This window comes from Gouania willdenowi, chromosome 20 (genome assembly GCF_900634775.1).
Source record: "Gouania willdenowi chromosome 20, fGouWil2.1, whole genome shotgun sequence".
Lineage (NCBI taxonomy): Eukaryota > Metazoa > Chordata > Actinopteri > Blenniiformes > Gobiesocidae > Gouania > Gouania willdenowi.
In genome coordinates, this window is record NC_041063.1 from 3601980 (window position 1) to 3616247 (window position 14268).

Sequence of the window (14268 nt, forward strand, 5' to 3'; positions counted from 1 at the left end):
TGCAACTGTTACTTGAAAGTTAAACTCATCCACAAGAATATTGATTGTCTTTCAGGATTTTAATCCTAATAACTTAATTATGATGTATAATGTTTGCAGTCAGTCCACTTTAATACTTTACTATGAGCTATGAGTGACCAACTACTCTTCTGTCAACACACTTGAGGAAGAGTGTGAATGACAGATCAGCTTGTCTCAAAATGGCTTCATACACCCCCCCAATTTCTTACCTGCCATGTGTCTCAGATTAGACAATAGGTGACAGTGAGTGGCTGAAATATACACATCATCTCTAGATCATTTCTCATAAATCATTTGACCAAATCAAATGCCGTTTGGCACACTTCATCACTCCAACAAATGGGAACATTTTATGTGGTTTTGGTAGAATTTGAATCAAAAATTTTTTTTTAACTCAACCTATGGTTTAAGTGCTATCTGTATGAACTTTTACACTTACAATCTACAGATGTGTTTCATTAAAAGTTATCAAAAAAATTATGGCACGACGAAAAATGCACTGGTTATAAACAGATATTTTTTCATATTTTGCTCAAAGTGTACAAATGCTTGGTCCCCTTTCATAACTGCTTGCAGTTCTAGTTATTATTATTATTATTATTATTATTAATATTATTATTATTATTCCGGTTACCAGCTCTTCACTTAGATTTTTGAAGCTGGACGGTATAGTTTGGTAAAAATTTAAGGTGTAGTCTGTTCATGCATTTGTTCAATAATTTGTAACTTTTCAGTGGTTTAAACTAGCTGGATGACAGTATGTCTATACATTGGACCGTGACTAGCAAAAATAGAATTTGGACCTATAACCTAAATTCTTACTTACGTACATATTAATAACACTTATAAGGCCAAATAACAATGTCATCATTAATGAGTCATGTTTTGACTCAATAATGATGACATTGTTATTTTCTAAACCAAAATCTGTAGCTCACAACAAATAAAAGTGCTCAGTAAGAGTTTGAAACCCCAGACCTATAGTGTGTGTGTGTGTGTGTTTGGATGAAAAGGGGCGTGGTTTATACTGTCATCCGGTGATGAAGCTCCTCCCAGCCTTTGATCGCTGCCTGTGTGTGGACCGTGTGACCGTTTCCCGGTTCTCCCTGTGATGCTGTCGCTCCTCCGGCTCTGGTTCGGTGACCTGCTGCTTATCCCGGTCGGTGCCGGTGTGTGAAGGTCTTCGGCGGACGCGGGGATGAAGCCTGGCCGGAGATAAGCCGGTGAAACGGGAGCAGCTCCAGCTCGTTCCTCCGCCGCAGACATGAGGAGCTCACCGGCCCAACTCGCCCTGACATTGTGGCTGTTTGTGGAGGTGAGTGTTGTGTGTTATTAGTGAACCTGACTCAATGGATATTGTCACATTAGTTTATAGTTTTATGATCGGATTCAAACCACTACAGTCTGTGCCGCGCCTCGGCATCAGAAGAATATTCAAAATAAACACAATTAATGTAATAATTGATTTATTCTAGACTGGTTTTAAAGCAGTCTTTCAGGTTAATGCTGGTTGTATGAGTTCTGGTAGAGATCACGGTTCACATTTTTTCAAACAAAAAATACTTGGTGCATAAAACCTAAAAGAAACCCTGAAACCTCTATAAATTCCCTCAGATGTTGAAGGAGGAATGTTAGCACATGTATGTCAGTGATGATACTCATCCTTTGTCTCTATGCCTGGAACTGCTATTTATTTATTTATTTATTTATTGGTTACTGTAGGACTCTGTGTGTTTGGTTTTCTTTGTTAAAACAATTGTTTGAACATATTTCTAGTTTTGTGGCTGTTCCTCTTCCTTCCTCAGGTGAAACACTTACATATAGCCATTGCTTTGTTCTTCCTCTCCAAGGACTTCAGGAACATTTGAAGAGATCACAGGAAATTAATTTAGCTCAGATTGAACACTGAAGCTGCCGTGCTGTGGTTTGATTCCAAGCCCTCTCCCCTCTTTCGCCTTGCCCAGGAGCACTCAAACAACTGTCTGTCTATGCAATATTAAGTCATCATGATTATTTCATTTTAATCAGCTGACTGAGTGAGCACATCCATTTTGAATGTGAGCAGGCTGCCCAGAGAGAACCTTTGACATGTGCTTCCCACATCCAGGATGCTGGGATTCAGTTTTCCAACAGTGATGCAGACAAAGAAAGGCCTCAAGTGGAGCGATCAGACCCCAGAACAATGTATAGAACTCACTCCAGACATAAAGGGAGGCAGTATCCTGGAAGCCTATCACAATCTGTTCATTAATTGTTACTACAATAGATAATATAAATTAGGTTTTAGAACTGTTCAGACTTTTTGTTCAGGATCCGTAATCACAGGAAATGTGGAATTCACGTTCTGAATAGGAAAAGGCATTCTCTCTCTCTCTCTCTCTTTTTATTTAAAATGTGGCCCCAATATGTAGACACATAAATACCTACATTGCATGTTTGTGATATCATTCATTTACACAGTTTTCAGGGTTCTCACCAGGAATTTTTCACCGTGTGAGCAAGTGTTGTCGGCGCGGGAAATTTAGAAATTTATAACTTTTTGAGGGCCAAAATTAGTGATGTAAAGCTAAAGTAGTACTTTGTTACTGCCTTACTTTAAGGGGTGTGTCATCTAAGGGACCTCACGATTCCATTCAATTTCGATTCAGGGTGCTACGATTCGATTAACCAACTATTATTACAATATTTATCACATTTTTTTATGCATCTTTTTTTCTTTATATGTGTTTTCCAAACAAAACTTAAATTAGCAGCTTAGTACAGTGCCCGTCAGAAGTACGTATTCATATAGTGGGAGCTTAAGTAGAGTTGTCAATTATGGGCATAATAATAACATACTCTGTAGCATTATAAAGGGGTATATTTGCAGGTGCAAAGTAAAATAGCTTATGCAATTTCCCTGGTTTAATTTTGAGACATGCGCATGATAAATGTGTTGTTTTTTACTCATTTATATATTTTTTCGTTTGGTGTATTTTTCTATATTTGTTTTTTTTAGTCATTATGTGTATTTTTGTATCTTTCTGTTGTCTTTTTGTGCATTTTTTGTATAATTATTGTTTTTGTTGCCATTGTAGTGTGATTCTGTAGTCATTTTGTGTATTTTTTTAGTGTAGTTTTGTGCATTTCTGTTGTAATTTTAGTGTATTTTTTTGTATAAATATTAGGTTTTGTTTATATTGAGTCATTTTCATGTTTTTGTTGTCTTTGGTGTATTTTTCTGTAATATATGTTTTTTGGAATCATTTTGTGTGTTTTTGGACCTTTTTTGTATATTTTTGTGCATTTCTGTTGTCGTTTTGTGTACTTCCTGTATACACATTGTTGAGTTTTTTGTTTTGTCATTTTTTGTATAATTATTGTTTTTTGTTGCATTTGTAGTGTGATTCTGGAGTCATTTTGTATCCTTTTAGTGTAGTTTTTTTTTTTGCATTTTTGTTGTCTTTTGTGTATTTTTTGTATAATTATTTCGTTTCATGTATTTTGTTGTCCTTTGGTGTGTGTGTATTTGGGGGGAATCATTCTAAATTTATGCCACCAGTCCATCCACGTGTACCTGCCGAGCTTTCACTAAACTTATCTATTTTCAGTAGTTAGATGTAGTGGCAGGTGTGTAGTGAGTGAAGCTGCAGTAATCAAGTAGCACCATGTACGTAACATGTAAACACTTAAATCTGACTCAGAGCGTAACACTACAGTCACTACCACGCTATGAACGGGTGTCGTGACACACTGTAACTGGACTAAATCACCATTATATACACTCACATACCTGCACGTAGACGGTGATCGATAGTGAAGCGCACCTGATCGACGTGTGTGTGTGTGAGACTCTCTACCTGGGACTCTAATCTTCTTCGTTGGTTCTCTCTCACACACACGCACCGCGAAGAAATGAGCAGCTTTCAACACAGCAGCCATTGCCGTCAATAACTTCCGGGTGAGGTCTGTCCCGTCTAAATAGCGCATGGTCAAACTAACAAGAAAATAAACGTTTTGAAACGTCATCACCAAATAAGGAACAGTTAAAAAGTAACTGTAAAGAGCTGTGCAGTGAAATAGATATAGATGGTGCGCTAGCGCCCCCTCACACCCTGAGGTCAAAAGTTGAATAGGTTTCACTTGCCGTACTGTTCAGAAGTGAAATAAATTTAAAATAAACATTTTGAAATGACCAAATTACTCCAAAACAGATGCACAAACTCGGGGTATTTGGAAGCTGTTGACAAAGTTCCAGGTCAAACAGGCACCGCGTCGGGGAGATATTCTCTCCACACACACACACACAATCCGTGTATTTATAGATAGATAATCACCCAACAAACTAAACATTTTGCTGTTCACAATCAAAGCAGCTTTAAAAATGTATAAAACCTACAATATCAGCTCTCATAACACTTGTGGAATTAGGTTTTTAAATAAAAGGTGGATGAATAAAAGAACACAATGAAGTATTAACACCAGGGACTGTAAGTGCTGAGACAAATGTGCAGCTATTCATCATCACCGCTGTCTTCACTTTCAAACTACTGTGTAGGAAAAGGAGCTGATCAACATGCTTTCATTCACTGTGCTCTGCTGTGCAGTTACACAGTGGGTCGTGTTCCTAGACGGGTTGGGTGGGTGAGTGGGTGGGTGACCGACACCGACCCCTTGTGCCAAATGTCATGGTCCGGTCCCCGTGTCGGGACGCATTGAGGACAGTCTTTGCCTTAGAGTGGAGAGGGCTCATCGAGGTAACCGTGTCCACGGCTTACCGTGTCCACGGCCCCGGTAAGCGGCGAGTTGGAAGCGGTGCGTTGCCTTCGCCACCGGGACTTCCATGTTACGGTATGTTTGAGCCTATACGCACAGCGGAGTCCGGACTGTCTGCACTCGTTGGAGCTTAAATACATGGACGGTGATTACGGTTATGTAAGCAGAGGACAGTCACAGGCAGCATCGGGGGCAGCTAAAGGGCTACAGGGGTCCTTAGGTAAAGACGGAGCATCCCAGCAGATTGCCTGTATTAAATAGATGGTGTGGTTGATGAATGTGTTTATGGATTATTCAGATTAAAAAAGGAATTTAAACAACCCGTGCACACCTGGGAGTCCCTTTTGTGTCCAAGTGTGCAACAATTATTACGACAGTACAGATCAAAATAGGAAAATACAACAGAAAATCCCCCGATGTTGCTGAAAACTGAACGTAGGGGGCGCCATTGCTCCGTAGGGGTGCAAATTCACAACGTCGAGGGCCCCTACGCTCAACAGCGCTGGCAAGAACCCTGATTTTCCCTGGAAAACAGGTGACTGAATGTCTAGCAAGTGTAGCAAATAGACAAGTGTGTCCAATTTAGCTTATAATTCCATTAAAAATGTTGTCTATGGTTCCTCTCGTGATAATTTTATCCTGTGACTGAAAATGAAGTTTAACTGAGTTGTATTGTGTTGTGATGAACAAGCGGTTCAGATTATTATGACTGCATTCAAATCTGAAAAGGTTGTGGTGCAAAGACAGGTTTATCTGTTAGTGTATTAGTTTTACTTGTGAACATTTTACCTGGTGGTGACATCACGGCAGAAGCATTGCACCTCCGAGCACATGGCTGTACAGGATTTTGTGCTAAACGTGAGGGTGGATCGCCAGTTGGGGTAATCACTGTAAACGTTTCACAAATAATGCTTTGAGACCATATTGTGCATTTCTGTGGTATTTTTCTATTAAATGGGTAGCTGGGGGTCAAAGGTCTAGCAAACGTGACATCATAATTTCAACAAATGGCTGAAGCACTCTGGTTTACCAATTGTTCTATGATTATTCATGTGATTATGCCAGGGTTTGTAGAGTCTGAAACATCATAGGTTAATGATACTGTAAAATATTCTGCCCACTAGTGGTGAAATAACTGATGCATCTCTGCGTCAATTTGTTTTTGTTTAATCATTATGGTCTGGAGTGATGTTATCAAGATAATTTAAATTAGGTTCTACCTTTTAATTGTATCTGACTCATTATTTTAAATTTAATTTTTATTTTTGACATATAGTTTTGTTCAATTATGGCTTTTTTTAAATTATAGTTTATTTGGTTCCTCACAAGAGTTAAAAAGTAATATTGTCTGAAATAAATTATTAATATTTCTAAAAAAAAAAAACAGAATTTTTAAAAAATAATGTTGAAAACAGATTTTGAAAATAATAAAAATGGAATTTGGAAAAAATAAAACAGATTCTATGTGGCCCTACACCTGGAGTGCTTGTGAAGACAGGATTTCGTGTAGTCGCAGATTTAGAGGGTGTTTGGTGAAAATGTGTTCAGTTCTAGCTCTGTCATATGTTTCCTCCATGTGTGCATCACTAATGTGTTTCAGTCGAGCGTTTGCATTGTGGTTGTGGCAGCCATGTGTGACCCTGGTTGTTGTCACCTATCAGGGACCTGGTGTGGTACTATTGTACGTGTCCTGGTTTCATCCTGTAAGGACCCAAGATTAATGACGGAACATTCAGTGAATTTGCACTTGGCACCTCTGCAGATTCCTTATTGTACTGAATCAACTGATATATCATTAGACGAGGTTAAGAGACTAATGAAGATGGAGTCATTTGAAGGTCTGTCTTCACTGCTGGGTTTGCCTCTGCTCTTCAGTGATATTATGTCATGTGACAGTGGTTTGCAGCCATGAAGGCTTAATTTAACTAAGAAGTCAAATGTTGTATACTGTATTATATAGCAACAATACAGTTCATAAAAAGATAACTACCATAGATTGCTGTCCAGGTGCTGAATTCTTAAATCTCTGAAATTATAAGGAGATAAATTTGGACCAATATGAAGAATCATTGACCAGCTGTGCCCGTTTGCTGGCAGAGATTAGTTTGACCAGGAGTTACTGGATGTATAAATATGTTTTGCTCAAAAGAGGGATGCTGAGTCTTTCTGCTTCATGTATTGGAGCATGGATTACATACTGTAGGTACTGTTCTATGAAGTCAGGCTGGCAGGGTAAGAAACCAAGAAAATATTTTGGGGACAATTTTGGCCCCCACACTTTTAGTTAGTGATTGGTAATTTTTTTATAGATTCTGCCAAGAATCAACACAAATAATTGAAAAGTACTCATTGATCAGTTCATCTAATCTTCAGATAGCCAGACACACACACACACACTCATATTCTCTATCTCACTCACTCTATCATACCTTTTCACACAGACACACACACACGGGGACACACACGGGGACACACAGGCTCGGTTGACCCAAGTTCAGCATCTGGTTAGCACAACTTTGTCTTTTTAGACCCAAAAGTATTTTCAAATCGTGCTTTTCTCTAGCAGCCATTGTCTCACTGTCATGTGGGCGTTGGCTGGTAGTGTTCAAAGACTTGGTTATTAAGTGTTGATTATTTAAGAAAAGTTTCTGTTGTGTATGTTTTCCTCAAATAGCTGCTTCACATATTAAATATAAATTAAACGTATCAGACTCTTTTATATAAAGCTTATGCTGCTGTTAGTATTACGTTACTTAAAAACAAACAAACAACGACTAGTCCTTTGGCTGTCAATTACAGTGTTAATGAATCCCTGATTAATAATCAATTAATTTATTTCATCTTTAATGTTCATGCTGTGCTGGTGCGGAGAGAGATTTTGTCATCTGTTGTTAACATGAGACTCTTTCTACAAGCTTGAACCGTTGCCTGATGGATTGGAAGTGCTGTGAAGATGAAGAGGATTTATGATGTTTGTTATAGAGTCCGTCCTTAAGACTGCTCAACTGTAAAGTGTCTTGAGATACCATTGGTTATGATTTGGCGCTATACAAATAAAAGATTGATTGATTGATTGATTATAAAAACACCTGTTCTCAGAAATCAGAGCTTCCATTTTATTATGTGAGACGATAGGCTGTCCAGCTACTAGATCAGCACGAGTGTAAAACTGATATGACTGCTACTCACACACGTCCTGGCCATGATAACGTTACCTCACAGAGTCCGTCTGACTGATGTATCAGGTTGAATTGAATTTGCTTTAGTGTTTCATTGGCTTCCTTCTTACATCACTGCATCACTACTTGGTTGAGTCTGAAGAGAACAGGAATCTGCATGAAACAAAGCTGTGAAAACACAACAAATAGAACATGCTAACATACAGTTAGGCTAGGGGTGGGCGATATGGGAAAAATATCATATCATGATTTTTTCTTTGTGAAATCACGATCACGATTTTATCACGATTTTTTTCATTCAAATCATTTCGACTATTTTACAGTTATTTACCAATTAAACAAACCAAATCACCTTCTTAAAATCATCGCCCTAAATGGAAAAAAGGAATAAAAGATCATTTAGGACAAGGTAAATATCTTTTTTTTTCTTCTTTTTTTTAATTGTATGTAAGCAATTCATCAAACTGGTTCCTAGTACAATTAACATAAAAAAAAAAAAGGCTGACAAGTTATTTTAGTCACAGTCTTTTTACTTTGTTTAACTAAAGTGGTGTAGCATTAGCATTAGCATCACTTGCTACTGGGGATGTAACGATTAATCGTAAGGCAGTTGAAAATCGATTCATAGGTATTCAACATCAACATCGATACTGTGAAAATTGAATCGCAGTACTTTTTTAACCAGCAGAGGGCGCTATCCAGAAGTGTTGGCGGCGGGCAGAATCGGCTAATACTTTCTTTTTGGCTGCCTTCTACTTTTAAACATGTTCATAAATGATTCCTTACCCCTTTAGCACCAAAAAATATCTGTAATATTACGTGAATATCTGTAAAAGTCACGTTTTTCTATTAGCTCTGTCTGCTAGCATAGCATCTCTTCTTCACTGCAAGATATCTGCATGCCAACCGACCACTGGGTTACCAGCGCCCTCTGCTGGTCCAAACAAATATCTGACCTAAATACAGTGAAATTACTTTTTTTTTTAAGTCCAATTGTTAAGGCACAAAATACATTTTCAGTTGCACTTTTAAAAAGAACTATTATGCAGTTTTGCATTGTTTACTATAGAACCAGAATTTAAATTAATAGGCTTCTTCTTCATTTGTATTATTCCTTTATTTATTTCATTCAATAATTATTTTTTAATTAAATTGCATTGTTTTGAATAGTTTATCAAGGGATTCTTTTGACAATGAAAAATAAAAGGAAAACAGTATAATTTTTTCCCCCAAAAAAATAAAGGAATATTTTTCAGTCATAATTTTTCTACAGTCCCATCTTGTAAAATAAATCGTGAGAGAATCGTATCGTGAACCCAGTATCGTGAATCGAATCGTATCGGGAGTTGAGTGAATCGTTACATCCCTACTTGCTACATAACAAGGCAGCATATCAGTCTCGTGATTTCTATTAGTTATTGAGGTAACACACACATATTATTAAAATCCTACTTTAAGCAGTATTTGAATGCCTAATTTCACACAGTTTAGACAATAATATCCTTTACAAGATAAAACGTTGCTGTTTTGGTTACATTAGGCCTGGGTCCTGATATGGACCAATATTCATATCTCTATATTTTTCCTCAAAATGGAAATATGTGATATAAACTCCATTTATTATTATTATTGTTTTTAATTTTTTTCAATAGTTTTACAAGAAGAACAATAATGGGTCAAAGTCAGTGGAGAAAAATGCCACAAAGACCATTTTATTAATCACTAGCAGCACAATAACATTTTGCGTCACTTTTGACTTTTTCCTTCATTAAGGCTGAAATGTGATGAAATTATGTAGTGTTGCTTTTTTCAGGGCAGCTCTGAGTTGTTGAAAGTAGTTTTAAAAGTAAATCACATTCAGGACACTGTCTCTTTAAGAGTGTGTAAACAGCCCTGTTAGCTTCAGCAGCAGCAGATCTCTGCTACAGCGCAGCGACAGAGCATTAGTTATAGAAGAGAAACACATGCAGTGTTTTCTCAAACGTCTCTCAGAACTGATAGAGTTCTACAGACAGACAGACATCTGCACTGAGCCTCTGACAGACAGTCGCTATCACGGAGGAAGCAGCACAGCTAACTGTGTGTGTCCGTGCACTTCCGTACTTCTGCCCTGTTTAAGCGCTTAATAATCTGTAATGTCTGTAATGCTGACATGCAGAGAAAAAAACCTTTTGATGTGCTGTGTATGGACCACAGACATATGACACAGACACGGCACCGCATGGGTTAAAATGTGAATTACAGACAGTTCTACGATCTCCGTGATTTGGGAGATCTTCGTCATGTTGAAATTTTTAACGATCTAATATCGTCATATCGCACACCCTTAAGTTAGGCCCATATATATTTGGACACTGACACAAGTGTATACCTGTTTTTTACCTATTCCAATTATAGTTATACAGGTACAGTATAGACATGGACATGAAGTGCAGACACTCAGCTTTCATTTATCCTCATTCAAATACGAAAATGTACTTCCGCATTTGACGGTGTGAGGCACAACACTTCTGGTCCAATGGCGAGACAGAGTGAGTGACCGAGTCCCTGACGGCTCTCGCTGCACTGTGCCCCATTTGACGTTACATAAAGTGTTTTGTATTTTTGCCAGTACAGTTTGTAGCGGCTCTTCTACGCCAGCAGCACTGAATGTTTTTGGAGCTGTCTAGCAACTTAGCTTTAAGCGCATCAAGCTTCCAACAAAATCTAAATATAATGCATATTTTTTCTGCATTGTATTATTTGAAACACTTTCAGTCAGCGCAGTCCACCCTGAGTCAGAGATAGGTATAATGATGATTTTGGTCATCTGAGTTAGCAAAGCGCTCCAAAACACGTCCGCAGCTGCAGCCGCTTTATTTGACTCAGAGCCAGCTCAAATCGTCTCAATTTGAGCTGGCTCTGTTGCCAAATTGTTTTCAATTTGGCATAAGCACAATATCACTAGGTAATAAATGCCATACTCTTGTGTCCCTACTTGGAGTGAAGTTTTCCGTACGGATTTTGGCTAGCCATTGCTGACGCGCTGCATTATCAGCAGGGAAGCAGTGGAAGCTAATACAGAAATTACACCACGAAGAAAAGGTAGATTTAGGTACACAACAGTGTAATGCGCAACCTCCAACCTTTTGATAAACCAGTTGCCTCTTTTTGACACCGAACATGCTCATTTCCCCCTCCGCTCGCTGACTTCGTAACAACAACAACAATGGACCGGAAGTCAGCGCCCTCACAAACTGTGACCGGAAGTTATTGGACGCCATATTGTGCATGTAGCCACTTGGATGAAGGGTTTCTGCTCCGTAACATGTGCCACCCTATTTCAAAAGGAACTAAAAGTAATTCAATAATTGACTCAAAAGCCATTTCATGGGCAGGTGTGGATAATTCCTTCATTATGTCATTACCAATGAAACATACAGGTGCTAGTCATAAAATTAGAATATCATGAAAAAGTTGATTTATTTCAGTAATTCCATTCAAAGAGTGAAACTTGTATAATGTATATTCATTTTACACAGACTGACATATTTCAAGTGTTTATTTATTTTATTGTTGATGATTATAATTGACAACTAATGAAAACCCCAAATTGAGTATATCAGAAAATTAGAATATTGTGGAGAGGTTCAAGATTGAAGACACCTGGTGCACCTGCAAAGGCCTTTAAATGGTCTCCAGTCTAGTTCTGTAGGCTACACAATCATGGGGAAAACTGCTGACCTGACAGTTTTCCAAAAGACGACCATTGACACCTTTTACAAGGAGGGTAAGACACAAAAGGTCATGGCTAAAGAGGCTGGCTGTTCACAGAGCTCTGTGTCCAAGCACATTAGTAGAGAGGTGAAGGGAAGGAAAAGATGTGGTAGAAAAAAAGTGTAAAAGCAATAGGGATAACCACGCCCTGGAGAGGATTGTGAAACAAAACTCATTCAAAAATGTTGAGGAGATTCACAAAGAGTGGACTGTAGCTGGAGTCAGTGCTTCAAGAACCTCCACGCACAGACGTATGCAAGACATGGGTTTAAGCTCTCATTCCTTGTGTCAAACCACTCTTGAACAAGAGACAGCGTCAGAAGCGTCTCACCTGGGCTAAAGACAAAAATGACTGGACTGCTGCTGAGTGGTCCAAAGTTATGTTCTCTGATGAAAGTACATTTTACATGTCCTTTGGAAATCAAGGTCCCAGAGTCTGGAGGAAGAGAGGAGAGGCACAGAATCCACGTTGCTTGAGGTTGAGTGTAAAGTTTCTACAGTCAGTGATGGTTTGGGGTGCCATGTCATGTGCTGGTGTTGGTCCACTGTGTTTCCTTAGGTCATCACAGCCGTCTACCAGGAAGTTTTAGAGCACTTCATGCATCCTGCTGCTGACCACCTTTATGGAGATGTAGATTTCATTTTCCAACAGGACTTAGCACCTGCACACAGTGCCAAAGCTACCAGTACCTGGTTTAAGGACCATGGTATCCCTGTTCTTGATTGGTCAGTAAACTCACCTGACCTTAACCCCATAGAACATCTATGAGGTATTGTGAAGAGGAAGATGTGAGACCACAGACCCAACAATGCAGAAGAGCTGAAGGCCACTATCAGAGCAACCTGGGCTCTCATAACACCTGAGCAGTACCACAGACTGATCCACTCCATGCCACACCGCATTGCTGCAGTAATTCAGTCAAAAACTAAGTATTGAGTGCTGTATATGCTCATACTTTTCATGTTCATATGTTTCAGTTGGCCAACATATCTAGAAATAAGAAGTTATATTCTAATTTTCTGAGATACTCAATTTGGGATTTTCATTAGTTGTTAGTTATGTCTGTGTGAAATGAATGAATATAATATACAAGTTTCACTTTTTGAATGGAATTACTGAAATCAACTTTTTCATGATATTCTAATTTTATGACCAGAACCTGTATAAAAGCCCTGTGCCTGTATTCCCAAAGCTTCTCAGAGTCCTCTCAGAGAGCTCCTAACGTAGCCTAAAAGTTCCTAGCAGGGAATCTTAGCTTAACAGTGATTCAGGAAGTTTCTGAGAGCAACTATGAGCAAGGACTTGACAGACTTTGATACCTTAGTGAGGAGGTGTGGTTTACCTGTTGCTGGGTATGATGTAGCCTGCTAAGAGCTGTGATTGGTTGTTAGAGAAAGGGGGCAAAAAAAAAGTGCTCTGTGCTCCTAGTAATAAATGGAGAATAAAATCAACGGATCATACTTGGACTGTATTAAGAAATGTGTAATCATGAAATTAATTTAATTCAGCAAAAATAAATAAATTTGTATACAGCGTGTTTGAACCTCATTCACATGCTGATTATTACATTCATTTACTTATTAACTGTCCACATTGGTAATTTGACCTCTTTATGTATTTCATAATAATGGTGGCCCAGACGCAGATCTAGACAAGTGGAGGCACCAGGCAGTGAAAGCGTTGGTAATAATAGTCCATTTTCATTTTAACTAACAAAAAACCCAAATTCAAAAACCCAAAGGAGGTACAGGGAAAACTGGGAGCAGGAGACAAAATGACAAGGAGGATAACATTGGCAATCATTCTGTGTCCAAGCACTCAGCTAAAGAGTGCAGAAGGCCTGATTGGGAACGAGCCACACCTGGGTGGAAACATGAAACAACTATTCAGTCACAACCCAAACACATGAACAGGAATACCTGGAAACAAAGACTAGAGTTAACACTCAAGATCATACTCGAAACAGAATAAATAAAGACTCAGAAAAACTAAAAGAGGACCACAAGGGCTAAACAGAACCTGATAGTTAAGAGGGAAACTGGGTCCTGGAATCATGGGAAGAGGCAGACGTGGGAGCTCATTGCCCTGTTAATCAATGCATCGTTCCCTTTCCTGTGTGGCGTTTGTTACCTGCTGCAATCAAAGCGAGGGCAGAGATTACAGCACACAAACAAGGGAGGGAGCAAATCACGCAGCATTACATTGCTGCTATAACATTACACTGTGTGAGAAAAGAATGAGAATAGTTTTATTGCCAATTAGAGTTTAAAACGATACAAGGAATGTGACTTGGTGGATGGTGCAAAAAACTAAAACAAACCAGAAACACTATAATAATAATAATAATAATAATAATAATAATAATAATAATAATAATAAAAATAATACAAATAGATATAATCCGGAAGCGTCTTATTAAATCACTATTGTTAAACATACAGAGAATAGCTCTCTGTTCTCTCTATCTTTCTCTCTGTTTCTGTCTGTTTGAGACACTTTTAAGCTTTTTAAAAGTCCTCCTCACTCTTCCTAACAGTTTTTCACCTTAGTAGTTCT

The 14268-nt window shown here is 38.4% G+C and overlaps 1 protein-coding gene across 1 annotated transcript in view; it reads left to right on the forward strand.

Annotated features, from left to right (window-relative positions):
- Nucleotides 1-1094: 1094 nt before the first annotated feature.
- vopp1b (VOPP1 WW domain binding protein b) overlaps nt 1095-14268 on the forward strand; it is a 44964-nt gene continuing 31790 nt past the window's right edge. Inside the window, exon 1 of the mRNA XM_028434615.1 lies at nt 1095-1336. Within this exon, the coding sequence (XP_028290416.1) occupies nt 1286-1336 (51 nt within the window). The 5' untranslated portion in view covers nt 1095-1285. The remainder of the gene's footprint in view (nt 1337-14268) is intronic.